This window comes from Diaporthe amygdali (assembly GCF_026229845.1).
Source record: "Diaporthe amygdali strain CAA958 chromosome Unknown NODE_1_length_4327563_cov_65_473760, whole genome shotgun sequence".
Taxonomy (NCBI): Eukaryota; Fungi; Ascomycota; class Sordariomycetes; order Diaporthales; family Diaporthaceae; genus Diaporthe; species Diaporthe amygdali.
Window position 1 is genome coordinate 3122911 of NW_026517021.1, and position 18621 is coordinate 3141531.

Here is an 18621-nt window from a genome sequence, read left to right on the forward strand (position 1 = left end):
AATGATCTACCGTCACTGTGGAGAAAGATGTGACCGCTCTGGCGAACCAGCTCCCGGAGCTGAGCTAGCTTTGGGTGGGTATTGGACAGGACCCCGCAATTCTCTACAGGTCCCCAATACACTTCACACCATCACTACTCTAATGCTCCCGCAGATGAGTTTCTGTTGCACGACGATAAGAGTCGTTAGCACATCAATTCGGTGGTTACTTCTCTAGCTTCTCGTGCTCGAGCCCGTCCAGGAACCTTCTCTCCCTTACAACCTCATTCCACCCCATCAATACCCCCCCACCACCCATCCAAGCCGACCATTGAGGCCGTCGACAACGACTGATCACAACCCACGCATCGCGGGGTTCTTCATGGACCTCGTTTTCTGGCACTTGCCCACAACGCGCCCGCTTTGAAGGCTCTGGTCTCGACTTATCGAGGTCATTGTCCAAAGGCGGCTGCTCAGGGCCTGTATTTGCCAGGAAGCATGCCAGCTGAGCTCATATCCCTCAACCAAAATGGTCCTCAGCTCAAGCCTCCGACCACGCCTACGAAAGGCAGCAGCGGCAGTCACATCACGACGACGGGCGGCGACAAGCGAGCAGCAGACATGGCCGCCGGCAAGGGAGACAGCAAGCACAAGGCTCAGCAAGAGCAGACGCCGCCGTTCATCAAGCGGTACAGGACCGAGGTGAGCGCGTCTGCGTCCAGTGTCTTGTCCACCTTGACGGCTTTCCCGCTCGACAGCGTCAAGACACGCATGCAGACATACAACTACTCCGGCTTCCTGGACTGTGTGAAGCATACGTACCAGACCGAGCAATTGAGGGGATTTTTTCGGGGTGAGCACTCCCTTCGTAACGCACCATCTGGACTTCTCCACGATGGATTTGCCATTGCTAATATATGTCTATATCTCCAGGCGTGACTGCCCCTATGGCTAGTATCACTCTCGTGCGAACGGTCTCGTTTTCGATATACCAACGATCAAAATACGTCTACTCGGACTGGCTCAAGAAGAACTTTGGCATCGATGTACTGGCCCATGTGAACAAACAGGGTACATATCCAAACCTACCTTCTATCGCCTGTTTTGGGGCCGCCGGTGCAACGGCTGGCTCATGTATCACACTTATTGCCTGTGAGTGCTTCTGCTCCTCCGGAAGTGTACAACGGCAATGTTCCATGCATCTGACGCCCCGCAGGCCCTTTCGAACTCACGAAGCTGAGTGCCCAGGTATCGGTGCTTCTAGCCGACAAGAAGAACTGCACCCATCCCGAAAGTCATAAAATCGCTGCCAGTTATCAGAACAAGGGTACTTTGAAGACGATGGCAAATATCATCCGGCACCGTGGCCCTTTTGGACTCTACACCGGGTTCAATCTGCATTTACGTACGTATTCAGTGGCCCAATGTCCGACATATTTGATCTAATTGGTAATATAGTGAGAGACACACTGGGCACTGGCATTTACTTCATGACGTATGAGAGCAGCAAGCAGCTCTTGACGACTTTTGGTGGTGATGGTACCCACTCGAACCCTTTGGCGGTCCTAGTCGCGGGTGGGCTATGCGGGATAGTATCCTGGGCTATGATCTGTGAGTATCTATAGAACAACGTCACGCATCTTCGAACGGCCATCTGACAAATCGTCACAGACCCAATCGATTCCGCGAAGAGCATATATCAGCGTAATTGTCTGATGTACTCCAGGGGTCAGACGGTGCCCCCGGTGAAGATTGAGTTCTTCCGAAGGCATATGTACAGGGGTCTTGGTGTTTCCATGGGCAGATCCTGCGCCGTGAATGCGGTTTTCTTCTCTTCCTTTGAGTTTCTGAAGAAACGAATTAACGCCATCAAAGAGCAAGATTGAGGTTGGGGGCTGCATGCCGGTGTGAATTGGTCTGTTTAAGACCCGCAGTTGATGCATTTGCAGGACGATACGGAACGGACGGAGTTGTCAAGGTTAGGTTTGGCTGGCTGGGACAGAACTGGAAACGCCGGGTTAAGATTTTATGAATTGTACTTCAAGGGCCAAGGGAGGCCTTGACTGTTCTGGCAGTGACCTTGGTATCAGGGCACAAAGTGGTGAGGCAATCCCAGTATCTGCGAGGAATCAGGATCAGAAACAGAAACAGAACAAAATCAAACGAAACATTATGCCCTCGCTTTATGCGCAAACCGGGGTTAAGGATGTGTTGCTCAAGTACGATGCGTATGCGAACTCAAAAGTGTCTGTACCAACTCAGCAAGATGTACCTCTTTTCCGGTTGACCAGGAGTACAATGACCAATGTGATTTGTAATAGGAGACTTTTTCTTCTATCAAAGAGTCAGTATTGCCTTTACGATAGCCCGAAACGGCTTACTCCCCAGCCGAGCAGGGGCCAACAGGTGGCATTGTGCCAAAACCAAACTATGTCATATGTAGCATGCATGTTATAAACTGAGAATCTCGCCTGCTTTGGAACATGACGATGACGAAGGGCAACCTTCTTTGTGCCCGTGTGGAAGTTCTTCGACACATTGGCAAAGGCAGTCCAGGACAGCCAGTTTATGCTGGGCTTGGGAAAGATCATCAGCATCATATGAATCTAATGTGTATACACAACGGCTTCAAAGGTCAATGGCCGCATAACATGAGTTCAATGGGTTGAGCACATCCGAATTGGACATCGGGAGGGCAATTGTGCTATGAAGCGACCAGTTCTTTATTCTGTCCCATCAAATTGAGCAGCTCGGGTATAATGGCATAGATAGACCCTTAGCGAAGTCTTAAACCGTGATGTCTGGCGCGCCATCTCCTTCTCAAAGCCCACTCCTCAGCTTCTGCCACTGAGTCATAAACCCGTAACCGCCCATCGACCCTCTAGCCTCCGAAGAGGCGGAATCTGAGGTATTCGCCTGCTCTCGCTTCAAGGCGTCCTCATCTTGCCTACTTCGACTCTCCCTCAAGCCCTGGTCCCTCTGCATCTCCGCCTCCTTCACCAACTCCCTATGCCGATCCTCGACCATCCGCGCCAGGTTCTCCACGAACCTCTGCCTGCCCTTCTCCTCCGCCGTGCCTTTCCATACCGTGGTGAGCTCCTTGAGCTCCTCCACCCTCTTGGTAGCGTCCTCAACGCCCTTCACCGGGTCCGGGTTGTTCTTCGCCAGCAGGCCCGAGATCTCGTCGCGCAGTTTCCTGAGGGTCTTTTGGCCCTTCTCCTCAGTGCTGATCTGCTCCTTGGACGCGGTGTGCATGTCCGGGAAGTCCGGCGCCGACACGGAGAGGAAGCCCGAGCTGACGGAGACCTCGGACGGCGGGAAGACAAAGTCCATCGCATCTCCGAACGTCTTGATCACGGAGTCGAGACGTGACCGAACTAGCGTCAGCGTCCTCAGGTGTGATATGTACGCCGGCTCGTCCTCGCCGGCCTCGGCAGCCTTCTTCTCCACCACCGCGGCGGGCGTCGCGGGCGGAGGCGAGTCCTTGTCCTTCTCGGGGAAGGGCGTGGGGGGTGCTAAGCTCCCGAACGACGCCCGCCTGGTGGAGGCAACCGTGTTCTCGATGCCGGCCGGGACGAACCTTTCAAGATCCTCCCGCAATGGGCCCTCTGTGAGCGTCTCGGCCAGGCCCAGCGTCTCGCCCCGGAGCAGCTCAACCTCGTACGCCAGCCTGCTGCCGCTGCGGATTATGTCGTCCGTCAGCTGCGTGAGCGTGGTCGCGAGCCGTGTCGTGTGGGCGTTGAGCTGCGTCAGGAGCTCCTGGGCCTCGCTCGAGAGCTGGGCCAGGGGCACGGCGCCCTTGCCCGCCGTCGACGAGGACCTTAGTGATGACGATGAGCCCTGAAGGGGTGGCAGGGTCAGGTTGAGGTAGTCTGCCGGGTCGAATGCCGGGTTCAGGAATCCTTGCAGGAAAGGGTCTGAAGTGTGCGCAGACTTGGGGTCAACCTTGACCGGTGTTGAACTCGCTGCCGCCGCCTTGCTTGCATTTCGCATGTGTATCGAGAGCCCTCTTGAGCGCCCGGATGCCGCGCTACTATTTTGTCTCCGGCGAGTCGCCGTGGATTTGGAGTCCCATGACATTTTTTCTGCTTCCTGGAGTGAGGAAACTACTGGTTCGTCGAGATTGGTCCTTGAAATGATTCGATCAAGGCAGGAGAGTCGGCCTGTGATGAGTGAGGTTGAGTTGAGTGAGCTGTCTCGATGTAGTATTGGTTACCTGGCACACAGCACTGCTTGGGTGGTAACAGGAGTACCTCTACCACCGCCCAGCAGCGTTGAGCCGCAGGCACAAGTGGGGCCGAATCTGGGGTCCGACAACAACCCCACGTCGAGATCTCCACGACCGTTGACGCGTTTCTTACTTCCACCACTCGACGCCTGGACAGCCCTCAACCAACTATTGTCTGCGCCCCGACCTTAGCCAGAAGGATGGACGACCGACCAGCATCGAGCGCGCTGCTCTCCCCTCCAGAGCTCTCGCCGCTGGAGCAAGAGGTTCTGGACGAGTATGAGAGATTGGCAGACAACATGAAGAATGTACGCCGTGCGATACCACCCCCGCGATTCTGAACGCCTAGTTCTGACCACGTCTTTTCTGCCGCGTAGCTTGCCGCTATCCTCGACAATATGGCCGCCCAGCCAACAACAGAAATACTCGACGGCCTCCGTGAGCTCGAGCGAAAGACGAGTCTGGTGTTCACGCTCCTCAAGGCAAGCGTTTACAGCATCGTCTTGCAGCAGGAAATCGACTGGGGCGACCAGGCGCAGCAGTGAAGCGGGATGAGATTGGAAGACTCGCAAAGTTATACTTGAGGCCGAGCGTGCTTCTCACCTACAATTGTTATCTCGTTATACGACTGGCGCGACACTACGTTCGGATGGACGACACAAATCGATGTGCTTCGGTTTTGCGCTTTTGCAGATCAGCCCGAAGAGTTGGCACCGAGTCCAAATATTGGTATGGGGACTTCAAGGTGCTTCATTATACAAATATATTCACAGAAGCGCGGTCTAATGTACAGCACCACCATAGTACACCTTCCGCGCATCGACCAGCTTCTTGCCTCTGCCAAGCGCAATAAGTTCTGGGTCGGGCTGGTTCGTCAGAGCCTGGAAGCAGGCCTTGACAGAATTCATGGGGTTGCGGGAGCGAGGCATCCTCACGGAAAGGTCCGAGATACCCGCAAGACGGGCAATCTCGAACATGCGGTGGGAGACACGGAGACCAAACCCTGTTTGAGTTGTTAGCACTAGACTCCCGGTGGGCGTGAGGGTGCGAAAACTCGGTAGGATAATCAAACATACCAGGTGGCCGCGTGTACATCTGAACAATTGTGCCTCCAACCTTAGCCTCTACGTTGCCGTAAATTGTCCTGTTCTCGTATCTCCGGATGGGCACCATGTTTTGAATAGCCAATAGCTTCGCCTTCATGGTAGAAATTTCTGGGTCCACAGACTTCGCCTCGCCAATGCCCAGACGCCCGTTTCCGTTGCCCGCCATCGCGAGGATGTAGGTGCTGCGGATCTTCCCCAGACGCGTCTGATTGGAAACGAACCTGCGTACTAGGATCTTTGTCTGTTTGCTGAAGATGTCGAGGATCTCGCGGATGCTCATGCCCGTCTTCTTCTTCAGCTCCTGGTATCTGCCTTCGGGATCCAAACTCTCGTCAGACTCGTCCATCTGCTGCTTGTAGTTACCCGCCACACCAGGGACCTTGGATGGCAGGTCGGGGGCCAGGGAGGTGTCGCCGCCGTCGAACCCGGTCATCGAGTTGTGCTCCATAAGATATTTGTATGCCTCCAAATCCGAAATCTCCTCTGGGTCGTTGCTGTCTCTGCCTGCTGCCAGATCTTTCAGGGCACCGTCCCGTGCTGTCTCTGTCTCCCCAACTACTCTGTCCAAGGCTTGGGCAAGATCGACCGTCGACAGGGCGTCCTCGGGATTGCTGTTCAGCATCTTGGATCGCATGTCCTCGTACATGTGGAGCGCCTGCTCGTAGGTTATGTCGTGCGAAACACCACGCTTTTCGTTCAACTGGCGCACAAACTCGACAAAGTCGTCGCCGAACTCGTCCGGTGTCATGAACTTTGCGGTAGTATCGACTGGTCGGTAGGTCTTAACGCGCTTGTCGACAACTTGGCGCACTTTCGAGAAGTCTTCGAGGTATTCGAATTTGTACGGGTCGTTCCGTATCCTACCCTGCGCCGCCAAATCATCCGTATCGATGATCTCTTCGCCCAGCTGCACTGCGCTGAGCTGCTCCGGGGTATATTTCTTCTTGAGTGACTTGAGATCGGTTTCATCGTAATCGGGAAACTGCTCGTCTCTGAATTTCCTCATTTCCTCAGGGGTAGTGGGCCCCATGTTCTCAGCCTTGACGCTCTTGAACTGCGACCTCTTCCTCGCTGCCACGGGCGTCGAGGCGCTGAAGCCGCGTTGTTGGCATAGCGATCCCGGAGCGGCGGCGGTGGCGCGTGCGGATGTTTTGGCGGAGTTGGCTGCCAGAGACCTGCAGAGCAGGCGCCTGGCAGCAGGTGTAGCCACACTCATGGCTTTCGAAGAGGCGAGATGCGACGCAGCTCGGAACGGCGCATTGATCGTTGAGATCCGTGGAGGCGTGGAGGCGTCAAGGCGTGGAGAGGAGCTCTTTTGCTCGGCCGTAGCTCACGAACCCGTCACCAAATTTTTGACAGGGGTGGCTTCGTCTTGATGACTAAGGACGCCGTGGTACCATGGTACCTGAGTATGCAGCACTCTCCAAGCTCTTACGTGCGGGTGTGCTTAGCACCCCAAACGCCCCCAGGCCAGGGGGCAGGCAGCCCCTATCGACCCACTACCAAACCACCAAAGCGGCTGGACGGCAACGTCCACTACATCAGTCGTCAAGCTCTACCTACCTGGGTGTCAATATCGGTCGTCATTCAATATCTGACTGGCCGACGACGAGATCAACCGTTCAAAGCCTACCCAGAGATCATGTTCCGGGTCTTGGCGCCCTCCGTGGATGGATGGGACGATGATGTGGCCGGCCAATTGGGCCGCGCTTAGTTCACTCGCCATGAGTTCAGTCTGCCGCAATCCTGAAACCGTCGAGTTTCGATCTCCTCGTCGGCTCCCCTAATTCGGCCTCTAGCCCTCCCCGGGTGAGACGATTTGGACCGGGCCCTCTCTCTGGCTCAGCCCGATGGTTTGTATCATGTGCAGAGGATCTCCTTTCTGTTTGCACCTCCGACTTTTCCTTCCTCTATTCAATTCTGCGAATAGCCTCTTTCGTCATCTGCTGGTCCAGTTGTGTGTATTCCTTTCTATTCTCATCAAGGCCAACAATTCGTCGCCGTCTTGCAGAGCAAGCGAAGCAGGCACAGTCGTTTCTGTCACATCTCTCCATAATCAAACAACAATCAACCGACCATGGGTCAATTCGACTGGTTCAGCAAAATCGGCGCTACGCCCCAAGCCGTCGCCGTCCTCAACGACCAACCGTACCTGTTCACAATCCTCATCGTCGTGCTCCTCATTCTCATCCTTCAAGGTGTCTTCATCTGGTACATTCACTTCGCCACACTGAAGCCCGAGCAGAAGAAGAAGAAGGAACCAAAGGGTGGCAAGGGTGGAAAGAAGTAGTCACAGCTCCATTCCGACATCAACGGCTGGATCGACACACGGACAGTACTGGAGCCTCGACTGGAAACGATAATGTCCTTGCCTCCGTGAAACTCGAGCAGGTGGAACTGGTCTCCACGGCAATCGACCTCAGGAACGTGGATCAACAGGCGTTGTACCAAGACTACGTTTTGCTTGAAGCAGGCGGTGCAATATGGAAGGCACAGGGAGATTGTGTATTACTGGTCTCTTGTGGACTAGCAACGGACGATAAATCGGCATTAATAGAAGCGCAAACACCGTTATGAATATAATGACTCGGCCTGCAACAGGTCCCTATAGACTATGTTGTCTCTCGGCCCTTCGCACTTGCAGCGAGTGAATGTGTGAACGGAGAAGTGGGAAAGTCTTGCACTGCATCAAGCTTCTCGTGAATATATGGTCGAAAGTGTGCTATCACATATCATCACCCAAGGTCTAATGCGTGGGTGCACTTGCGGTGCGCTCCTTCAAACTGGTCTATCATGTTTTTATGCAGTTAAAATTTCATGGGTATCATCACTCGCTACCATGTGTCAGAAATTGCTCTGCTCTATGCCAAGTTGCAACCGCCGCTCGTCCCTTCACAAATCAGTTCCTGCCTCCGGCGTCTGGAGATTGATCAGACAAAATGCCCCGAGGCGCATTTTGGGTTCGCATGAACGATTCGTTGGAATCGTACGAGGCACTGGGACAGTCATCTGCAAGGTCGTACGTTTGACGCCCTGGGCTGTTCCCAGGCCGCATTGTGTCTGTCATCCGGACATCGGTTTCCACGTTCGTGATGTTCGACACTATTATTCATCCTTAGGCCATAAGAGCTCGCGTTTCCAGATGCAACGAATCATCGTGATGAAAATTATAGCCCAGACAAGAAGCAGCAGTCCAGTCATGACGCATCCAACGATCTGGAGGGGTCTGCAACTGAAAGCATTTGCTATTTGGTACGTTGCGGTTACCAGTGCTGTGTTTGGGAACACAAAGGAGAAGAAAGTCATCTGGAAGCCAATCTTGGCCTCGTGTTCTGGCCGGGCGTATTTCCAGAAGCTACCGACGGATACCAGGAAGAACCTAAATCAAGTCCATCAGCACTGGGATCGAATAGTCAACGTGAACCAGGCAGCACTGACCACATAGCGAGGCCCCATAACCACAGTCCGATCATAGCAGATAATAGTTTTAGAATAAAGACAGCATGGCCTGTCATACCGGGCATCATGAAGTCCTCTGGGAGGATCTCGCCCGCCAAACCACCAAGTTGGACTGCCAAGAAGGCCAGTCAGCTTCAACATGCACATTCGTAGGGGAGGAGATTCGTGGTATTATCAAGGCTTACCAAGACCCGCCGTGGTGAAGCCACTAGGTCCGATCGATATGAATACACCCGGCCGCTGCATATCCCGCGGCAGCTTTTGGGTCATAAGCCTGTAAACGAAGGCGGCAAGGATCATAAACGATAAGCAAAATCCCATTCCCTGCACAGCAACGGCGGCCATGGCTATCGGTAAGGCGTTAAGAGTGCTTGTGTGCCCAACCTTGACAGACGAGTTGATGAGGTTGCCCGCAAAAGGGGCTGTCAGCAGGAGAGGGTATGCAGGGAACACCCAAACTGGGGTCATAGTGTGTATAGGAAAGATACTGCATATTGATGTCAAATTCGGACAGGACTAAAAAGGGGATCTGTTGTATTGAGGATATACTTACAGTGTCGACCAAAGGATCAGGTACATCCCGGCACTGAGAAGAATAGCTGCGACTGTCCATACCCAAAACAAGGCCTCCATAGTGGCAAGGAGCCAGGGGCCGGTCTTTGGGACACCATACTGGCAGATATTGATAAGTATGGTGCCGATACTTCGCTGAAGTCAGTGACTGTGATTTCCTCGTTGTGGACTGTCAACTCACGAGACAAGCTCGATGTGTGTCAGCGATTCCATGTTTAGTCCTCTTGCATTGGATCTCATCAACTTACAGAGGCTGGGATAAAGAGGGACTCAAACTTGTCAGTAAATGAGTGCCTGAAACTCCCTGGCCGTAGACGGAACCTCGCAAGAAGAAGAGCAGTGTTCGTAAAGAACAGGCAGATATTGAAGATGAAGAAAATGACTCCAATGATTTGAAGCCATTGAGACCGAAAAGGAACTAGACCAGTCAATAATTCAGCATCGTCTAGAATCTCTAAAGAAGTGCCTGTTGCTGTGAATGTTTACCGGATGCGAGGACATTTGCGACACCTCCCGTTGCCATGGTAGACGTGAACCACGTCCACTGGAAGCAAGCAATTCTGTCTTTGATTCCAACGACCTTCGGTGTTCTGGTTTTCTCGACTTTGGAAACCAAGTCGTCCAAGGCAATATTCTGTCCCCGCTGGGTCTGCTGCAGCTCACTCAACCGGTGGAACAGATGGTTCGTGGCTAGGGCAGACGTCACGGTGCGGTCGACCGTATGCTCGGTCGGAGACTCATAACCAAGCCCGGTAGAGTACGGTCGAGGCGTCATATTCCAGGGTCCGATAGTTCCTGAAAACGCGGCAAAAGTTTAGAGATGATGTACAAAACGATGGCGACTTCCGGGTCCGCGTAGCCCAAGGCACCGTGGAAATTGATCAAGCTGGTCAAGAAAACAACCAAATCCAAGCCCGCTGTGGATAGATCGGCCAGGGTCATGATCATCGGGCTACGCCTTTGCTCTTCTTCCGTGTGCCTTTGCGCGAGCGCCCCAGAGGGCTAATATCGAAACGGGCAGCGAGTCTACTCGCAGGATATGGCGTAGTTTCCTATAGACTGTGGCACTGGGTGTCTCAATGAGAGGCCGGGTCTGCAAAGTAGAGAGGGAAGCAGCACAGTCTTTATGTGTATGGGCGGTGAATTGCTGGGGTTTGGATTGACGCGGATCTCGGGAACGGCGGGGTGCAGCCCCAGTTTGCGGGAGAAGACGACTAAGGACTACGAATGTGTTTGTGTAGTTCAGAGGTCCAGGTGGATCCCGGTCAGTGTGCAATTAATGGTCTATTGTGGTTGAGGTCTTTGTGTGTATTGGGACCATATCTCGAGACCAAGGAGTTTTCCGTACTCAACAGCACTGCTTACCATTGTATTCTCCCTCGCTTAGCAACAACCACGCAGTGCGTCATGCCCTTTAACAACTCCTGACTTGTTGCTGGCGGTCTCGGAACCACACCAAGGTCGACCAACATAGACGAGTTGCGTCTATCTGGAGCAAAAGCGCCAATAAAGGACAGTGGGTTTTGGTTTGCCTCACTTGGAAGCTCCTCGATGTGACGACTTGCAATTGCATCATCACTCACCATCTGCTATGCTCCGACATCGCCACAATAGCTGCGGCGCACCGAAATCTCAAGTCGGGCCACCCACGAGTCTGCACAGCAGTTGGTCGGCACCTAGTGGGCATGAGACGCTCCTTCCCCGACAAAAAAAAACCCTTTTCGTATGGCATGCATGTGTCTTTGTGGCAGGAAAGAGCTCTTGAAGTCTTGTTCCCGAGTTGGGTGCTTCTGAACCCTCCAACCGACTTGGAAGCCATGCGCAGGTGGCCTTTCCTTACTTGGGCTGCTAGCCTCTTCATAGGCACCATGAGAGACTCCACCCCAACTGCCCTTCTCTTGATGGAAGGGGCTTTCTGGCTCCCTGGGCAGCCGCGAGGCGGCCGGTTGTCATCATCTAAGGTATCCGTTTGGCAGAGATGCTCCTTGGTCGTCTGCCATTCCATCTTTCAAGACATCGAGGCTCCATTCGCTCTACCAGGACTCTGAAGCATGAGTTTCTCTCGTTTGAAATATATTCAACTGTGACCTTGCAGCATATGCCAGCAATTTCATTGCCTTTTCAATTTGGTTCAAACTTACACTCTCAATATGGCTTCAGATAAAATTGTCGACGTAGGCAGTTTCAGCATTGCGAGCAACATCGACATGAATTTCGCCCTCACGGTGTCCACTTCGATGTCTTTAGCGCTTCCAGAACATTTCCCAGAGAATCTAACCGCAACAGATTTGCGAGACAAAGTGCAAGCAGGAGCTCTGTGGATCACACGAGCAGGCTCCTGCCGACTCACTTTGGCAGTCCACTTCGAGGATCCGGCCGACATGTTTGTTCACGGGCACGCACAAAGGAAGCAGATTGCCATCGAAGCATTTCAATCATTCCAGGTGTGTTGAACTTTACTCGCTGGCTCTGCCCTGTGTGTATTGCTAACCAGGGCAAGGTTTGGTGCGATTTGGGTCTTGAGCTTCGCTTGGAACTCAGCGTACTTCAAGGGGACTCGGCTTCTTCCACGACCTTGGTATACTCTATACAACATTCTCAACAGCAGTCGGGCCTCTTCGTTCCGCGAGACGTTCCCTGTGGCTACCTTTCCGAGTTTTCGTGCAGCTTTAGATTCGCGGCCAGGACGTCCACGGCGCCTGGGAATGTCGAGGAGTCGTTGCCTCGATCCAGAAGCCATGCGCATTACGGTCTTCGAAAACTCGCCGAAACACCTAGCAAGCCACGCTCAGAGACCACCGCAGCCTTTTGGAGCCTTGCCCCTAACGTGCAGGCGGAGAGGGTAACGCACCTCACCCATCACGCGTTGAACTTGGTGCTGGGTATGAAGAAGAGGTCTCCGGGAATTCGGTACCTGAAAAGAACCAAGCCACCGGCGCTTCTTGAACTTGCACCAGGCGTTTGGAATGCCCAATATTTTCAGGTTAGCCAGTGTGACAAATCCCATAACCACGGCCTAACGAGGGAGTTTAGAATGTCGTTACTCGGGCGCAGTTGGTGCCAGCTATCTCCTCCGCGTTAGCCAACTTGACGAGTACTCAGTCGCCAGTTCTTCGGCGGAAGATTGTGTCACTTCTTCCAGAATCGGCCGCAGAAACAGAGCCCGTGTCAGACGAGCTCCACAGAAGGACTCTGGTCTTGCTCTTGCAGGCGACACGGGATCAGAAGACCAAAATTCGCATACCGAGGGTTGAAAATCGGAGTGCCCACGGTCTTGGTCTTCTCTTGTCTGAAGAGGACCATCCAGGACCAAACGAATCCACGTGTAACGAACTCAGCGAAGACGCCAGCCTAGATCCTGTGAGAGGGGCCTCGCAATCGCTTGTGCGTGGGCATTCACATGAGTGTATGACAGACCTGTCTGATTATGAACCAAAGTACTTGGAGTCCGAGAGCAGATATTGCTTTTTGCCGTATGTGACAAGCAACGGCCAAAGCGGCGGAATTATAACCGCACCGGAAGGAGATGACATCGAAAACGACACGAACAGTGTGGGGTCGATGCATGATGATGCGGTAGCTTGCACAGCAGAATGGCACTCTCATGACCCTGCTCTTGAGCATAATGGACCTTACGCGGAGGACGAGGATCTCAGCCTGCCATACAATGAGGAAGAATACCACGACCTATACGTCGCTCCTGTCGACGTCCAGAGCGAATACTTCATGAACCAGGCCGACTTCTACCATGAAAGTGGCAGTTACAGCCATTACTACGAGATGCCAACCGTCGAAGGAGAAGTGCAGACCACGGCACGGGTTTTTGAGTATTACTCTGCCGGGCCAGATGAGGCCATCGGGACCTTCGACGGCGCGGTTCGAGGAGACCCTGGCAACGACTATTCGGAACCCGAAGGAGAAGACCTCATCATCGGTGATAACATTTACCAACATCACGACGATGATGGCATGAACTTTCTCGAGGACGACATCGATGTGTGGCAAACCGACAATGACCGCGGCCGGGGAGGCCTGTTGATCGCGAATGATGGCCACATTGATCTGATCAATGGGGATGATATCGACAGTGAGGATGGTGCCAACTACGTGGCAGGACGGCATGTCTTTCACAATGGCCCGGTGGAAGAAGCTGAAGGCGATGTGGGTCTGGGCTCTTGCGAACACTTGCTCGAGGACTGGAGACAGGTGCCCAGACACTACACGTACAATGACACTGAGAACCATTGGATGGGTCTTGAGCAGCATCCGATCAGATATCGCCTCCAGTAGACCAGCAGATCACCAAGGGCTGAGCCTCGACGCTTGCCAACAATGGACCAGGTGGCGCAGACGACACGGGAAATAATTTTCTAGGCCGGTGAATGGGGACGGCCCGTGGCGTAGCGCGGTGCGTGAAGAAATGCAGTAAGACAGAAATGGGTGGTTGAATGCGAATCGGCGACCAAGTCAGCCGCCCAAATTGTTGGCAGGGGTGTGTTTACGTGGAATGTCTCGACATGAAGCTCAGATTTCAGCTCGTCGGCTTTTGCGTGGACTCAGTTGCCCCTGAGCATGCAGAGAAGGAAGAGAGTGGGGTTGACTGGCGCAAGAAGTAACATTTGTAGTGCGAAGCCGAACCACCTAGAGTCTCACTTTGGCCCCTCCATTGGATCAGTTGAACGCTGAGTGCAAGACAGCGTGCGCGTGTCCACGGCGCCAGAAGCCGAAAAGGTTCATGAGCAGACACGGACTGACGTTGAGGCTTCTCGGTTTCCTTCCTCGACGTGTTGGATAGTGCCGTACTGTGGTACAGGTGCTTGCCTCTCTTGGGCCTGCACATGCTGGGATCCCTCACCCGCCCTTGGCAGCATTGGCAGCATGAGCTTCAAATTGCCCCGGTCTCCAGACACCAATCGAGGGCAGGGCCCCAGGCTGTGGCTGCAGCCGACCATTGCCAGCTGTGACGGCCTCAACACCTCGTACAGCTAGCTACTAGCAATCTTGGGAGAAGTACTGTACTACGGTACGACCTTATCTACCAGTCCACACATGCACATACCATCTATATATATATCACATATACGTTGACCTGACAAGGCAGGGTCCCAGGGTCCCTCCTCTACCTAGACTGTGGGTAGGCTGGGCAGCAAAGTGCGAAGTTGGAACGAAGTCTGCCAGAGGCACCGCTGCTCTTCCTGCATGTGCTGTGAGTCTGTTTGTGTTTGTGTGTGCGTGTGTGTGTACATCACACAGCCGACCCTGGAACCCACCGACCACACTTTCTCGTACTGCAGCGCAAGCAAGCACGGATCACACCTCTCTCTACACTTCTCGCCCGCCTAACGCCCCAGACTGACCAGCTCGTCCCTACCCAACTGCCCAGTGCCCAGTGCCCATTGCCCAGTGTGCGGTGTGCAGGTGCGCTCGATTGCACGTCCTCTTTTGCTGCCAGCGGCTCTGATCTGCCAGTGAGTTCCATTCCCCGTCCCTCTTCCGTCCCTTGTCCCTCGTCTGAGAGTCATGCCGTGGTTTTTGTACGAGGTGGCATGATCCCTCCCAGCGCGTGCGTGATCTTGTTCGCATGTGAAGGCTTTCTGCGAGCCCGCCCCTCGCCATCGCCATCGCCTCTCGCCCCTCGCTCTCAAGGACCAGCAAGCTTACGGTAGCATCTCACCCATCAACAGGCCTTCTCGCCCGACCTCCACTGGCTGCCCTAGCCCTACAGTAGCTCTGCGGCCTCCCGCCCACCCCCCACGCCCCGGACAGCCCCCGAATCCGCTCCTTCGTCGGTCGCCAGCCCCGAAGACCCACAGGCGACGACTTCCGCCCTACTCCCGCCCGTCGTCAACACCAACACGCCCTCGCGCTTACCTCTCCCTCCACCGACCGCCATCTCCCGCCGACACTCCGGTGCGTGCGCCGAATCAACGGGCATATTTCAATCGGGCCGGGCGCCCCAACAATGTGCCTGTGCCTGCGCCGCAGCCCTGGTCGCACCCTCGCAGAATCTCGCTGAAGGGGCCAACAACATCAGGGGTATCCGGTACCCATACGCCAGCCTTTCGCAATTACACAGTTACACCCAGTCCCCGGTCCTCACAAGATCCCCTGTGGACACTTTCCGGTATACATGGCACAGCAGGCTAGGTCATAGCTAACAGAGACGTGCCGTCCGGTTTAAAGGGGACAGCTCGCTCAGGCCAAGATTATCTTGTCCTCCTCCCCCCTCCATCATGGACACAATAAATATCGCCATCATTGGAGCCAATGGCGTCGGCAAGAGTGCCTTCCTGCAGCAGGCTCTGAAGTTGTCCAGGCCCGCCAATCAGGGCATCGTCACCTTCAACTGGACCGAGCCCGATGGCTCCCAGCACACAGTCAACATGTTCGAGGTTGATTTGGAGGCCTTTGACCTGGGTATGAATGAGCCCATTCGCTGGCCCAAACAGGCAAACGGGATGCTGGCCCCTCGCATCGACGGCACCTTGGTCCTTTACGACGTTATGAACAAGGACAGCATTGTTTCACTGCCCCAGACCATATGTGAGCCGTCCCTCGCCCCTCGCTCGCTCTTTACCGCTCCCGTGATTTACTAAGCCACCGGACAGCCTCCCTCTCCGTGTCCAATTATCCCGTGGTCCTCGTCGCAACAAAATGCGACAACCCCGAGGAGCTGAGGGAGCTCGACACGGCAAGCATCGCTGCGGCGTATCCCTCCGTGGTAGCCAACTTCAACACCTCCCCAGCAGCTCCGAACACCACTAGAGACTGCCTGCAGGTCATATTGAGGGCAGTTGTGACCGGCCGGAAAGGTACTAAACCCCATCCCATCCTTGTGTCCGCGACCCCGAGCTGCTTCTATTCATGGACCTCCCAAGCCCAAGTGCTCAAGGATCATGACTCATGCTTCACTGCCCCAACGCTGAGCTCAATCACTTCTGAACTGACGCCCATGTTATGCTAGGAGGTGATAAGTCGGACGCGGCCAGCCAACGACGGCGTGCCGCCTCGGCCGCAAACTTGGAACCCACGATGGATTCACTCAACAACGGCCGACCCGATTCGGTACATAGCAAACACAGCAGGGCCAGCTCCGACCTGTCACTTCTGAGAGGCTTCTCGCAGTCAGGCGAGAGGGACAGTTATTACCGAGGGTCGGCAGCACGCTCGCCCCGAGCATATCCAGGCCAGGGGCTGGGGCCGGACGAGGTGATGAATCCGACGGTTTCAAGCCAGCTGCGGCAGACGGGCGTACGATTAGACCTTGGGCCGGAACCTTTCTACGAAGTCGATGAATCGGACGTCGAGTCCTTCCGCACCTCGATGACAGACGACATGCCGATACTGCAGCGAAGTGATGAGAGTTTCATGGACCGTCAACCCAAAGTGACTGGCGTGGCATTCGATGAGCTTGTGGATAGGCTTCTGGCGCCGAGGATGACGAGGGCGGACAACAACTTTGCGGACATCTTCCTGTGCCTGTACCGGAAGTTTGCGGCCCCAGGGCAGCTCTTTGCCGCGATTCTCACCAGGCTGGAACGGGGGAAGGAGGACAAGTCGGCACACTACCTAAACAAGAAAGCCACGCAGATGCGCATAATCGAGGTAGTGGCCAGGTGGGTATCTCTTTATCCTGGCGATTTTGCCAGGCCGACAACTAAGAAGGTTCTTGAGCGCTTCATCAACCACCTGGCGAGCGAGCCGGCCTTCAGTGCTGCCGCCGGTCAGATGAGGGCTCAGTTCGATACTCATGTGGTAGAAGATGATGATACGGCATGGGCGCAAGCGGATGACCCGCCAGAGGATTCCAGTACGACCAGCTCGCACAAATCCCAGGATCTCGAATTGCCAATGGCCTCCTTAAGCGTAGATGATCAGCTGTCGGCTGATCAACGGCGACCCTCACAAGGCTCCGAACTATCACACGTTGAGCGAGACTACGGGACAGGAGAGACGAACTACCAGTATCACACATATGTGGACTACGAGCGCGAGGCGGCAAGAATGGTTCCTCAGGCTACACTGCCTCTGAACAAATTCCGTTATCACATCTTCATGGACACAAATCCCGAAGACATCGCCGAAGAGATCACCCGCATCGACTGGATCATGTTCAGCAGCGTGCGTATCCGCGACTGGGTGCGGCACGTCAGCCTGTCGGCCGCAGAGAAGGAGCGTTGCCGGTCGCTGAGAAACGCGAACCGCCTGATCGCACACTTTAATCACGTGGCTAAGTGGGTGCAGAACATGGTGCTGATCCGCGACAAGGCAAAGCACCGCGCCCCATGCCTTGAGAGGTTCATGATCATCGCACACAAGCTGCGAAAGCTCAACAACTACAACGGCCTAGGCGCCGTCGTCGCCGGCCTGCAGAACGCTAACATAGCGCGCCTTCACGCGACGCAGGCCCTCGTCAGCAAAGAGGTCTGGAAGCAGTACCAGAGCGCGGAGAAACTAATGCTGAACACGAAATCGTCATTCGCATACCGTCTTGCGTGGGAGAATAGCCCGCTCCCTCGAATACCGTACATGGCGCTCCACCGTAAGGATTTGACATTTGCCGAAGAGGGCAACAAGACACTCGTGGGTCCCAATGGGGACCGAATCAATTGGAAGAAGTTTGAGATCCTTGGAGAAATATTGTTACCAATCATGAAGAGCCAAGGGGCGCCGTACCCGAACCTCCTCAAGAAGCACGAGGTCAGCCGGGACTTAATCCTCGACTGTCGGATGGAGTTGGATGAGGATGTGAGTCTGCTCATCCCCACTTAGAATCCTTTGCAAGCCCATGTGCGCGCAACCACTGACAAACATCCGCCATAGGCCCTCTACCAGCGCAGCAAGCAAGTCGAACCCGGCATTGGGGGTGCGGGTGGTGCAGCCGACCTAAAGAAGAAGACGATGGGTTTTTTAAGGGGAGGGGTCTGAGGCCTAGGGGACGGACGGCCGATGGATTGAATTACGCCGAAATATATCTTTCACTCATGGAAGCTGGAGACTTCCACTAACTAAACATAGCTTGTTCCGAATTGCACATAGAGGAAATCATGGGGTAGCGGAATGTCACGGGTTTTCTTTTCCTGGTTTTTGTCAAAGGCGTCTGTCTGAGGGCGCTCAGAATTCCCCACCCTGGTCTTTGCTAATACATTCTTGTCGCCTCATCGTGCATCATTTTTGGTTTTTGATACCGCTGGATACCTAGAGTCATCGCCTGTTGCAATGCTGAGCTATTTCAATCTATGGATTTGCTTTGATCTGAAGCGGTTCTCAAGTCGC

At 54.4% G+C, this 18621-nt stretch overlaps 8 protein-coding genes across 8 annotated transcripts; 5 read left to right on the plus strand and 3 right to left on the minus strand.

The window, feature by feature from the left end:
* Window positions 1-477: 477 nt before the first annotated feature.
* On the plus strand, window positions 478-1865 carry J7T55_006505 (integral membrane ornithine transporter of mitochondria; the record flags this gene model as incomplete). Its single annotated transcript, XM_053145045.1, has 5 exons — window positions 478-832; window positions 913-1131; window positions 1196-1384; window positions 1438-1590; window positions 1651-1865. The coding sequence occupies 5 exons, from the start codon at window positions 478-480 to the stop codon at window positions 1863-1865; spliced, it is 1131 nt and encodes a 376-aa protein (XP_053001270.1).
* Window positions 1866-2799: 934 nt separating this feature from the next.
* Window positions 2800-4059, minus strand: J7T55_006506 (uncharacterized protein; the record flags this gene model as incomplete). The annotated part of the gene is made up of 1 exon (XM_053145056.1): window positions 2800-4059. One exon carries the CDS (start codon window positions 4057-4059, stop codon window positions 2800-2802), a length of 1260 nt encoding a protein of 419 aa, XP_053001271.1.
* Window positions 4060-4407: 348 nt separating this feature from the next.
* On the plus strand, window positions 4408-4752 carry J7T55_006507 (dash complex subunit dad3; the record flags this gene model as incomplete). Its single annotated transcript, XM_053145067.1, has 2 exons — window positions 4408-4515; window positions 4585-4752. The coding sequence occupies 2 exons, from the start codon at window positions 4408-4410 to the stop codon at window positions 4750-4752; spliced, it is 276 nt and encodes a 91-aa protein (XP_053001272.1).
* A 237-nt stretch (window positions 4753-4989) lies between these two features.
* J7T55_006508 (37s ribosomal protein s5) lies at window positions 4990-6529 on the minus strand (the record flags this gene model as incomplete). Its single annotated transcript, XM_053145078.1, has 2 exons — window positions 4990-5210; window positions 5284-6529. The coding sequence occupies 2 exons, from the start codon at window positions 6527-6529 to the stop codon at window positions 4990-4992; spliced, it is 1467 nt and encodes a 488-aa protein (XP_053001273.1).
* An 861-nt stretch (window positions 6530-7390) lies between these two features.
* On the plus strand, window positions 7391-7603 carry J7T55_006509 (uncharacterized protein; the record flags this gene model as incomplete). The annotated part of the gene is made up of 1 exon (XM_053145089.1): window positions 7391-7603. The coding sequence occupies one exon, from the start codon at window positions 7391-7393 to the stop codon at window positions 7601-7603; it is 213 nt and encodes a 70-aa protein (XP_053001274.1).
* Window positions 7604-8418: 815 nt separating this feature from the next.
* Window positions 8419-10120, minus strand: J7T55_006510 (uncharacterized protein; the record flags this gene model as incomplete). Its single annotated transcript, XM_053145100.1, has 7 exons — window positions 8419-8692; window positions 8752-8884; window positions 8958-9259; window positions 9326-9475; window positions 9527-9534; window positions 9594-9763; window positions 9832-10120. 7 exons carry the CDS (start codon window positions 10118-10120, stop codon window positions 8419-8421), a joined length of 1326 nt encoding a protein of 441 aa, XP_053001275.1.
* Window positions 10121-11495: 1375 nt separating this feature from the next.
* On the plus strand, window positions 11496-13635 carry J7T55_006511 (uncharacterized protein; the record flags this gene model as incomplete). Its single annotated transcript, XM_053145111.1, has 3 exons — window positions 11496-11789; window positions 11951-12328; window positions 12379-13635. The coding sequence occupies 3 exons, from the start codon at window positions 11496-11498 to the stop codon at window positions 13633-13635; spliced, it is 1929 nt and encodes a 642-aa protein (XP_053001276.1).
* A 1943-nt stretch (window positions 13636-15578) lies between these two features.
* Window positions 15579-18273, plus strand: J7T55_006512 (RasGEF domain-containing protein; the record flags this gene model as incomplete). The annotated part of the gene is made up of 4 exons (XM_053145123.1): window positions 15579-15888; window positions 15954-16157; window positions 16310-18093; window positions 18169-18273. The coding sequence occupies 4 exons, from the start codon at window positions 15579-15581 to the stop codon at window positions 18271-18273; spliced, it is 2403 nt and encodes an 800-aa protein (XP_053001277.1).
* Window positions 18274-18621: the final 348 nt, after the last annotated feature.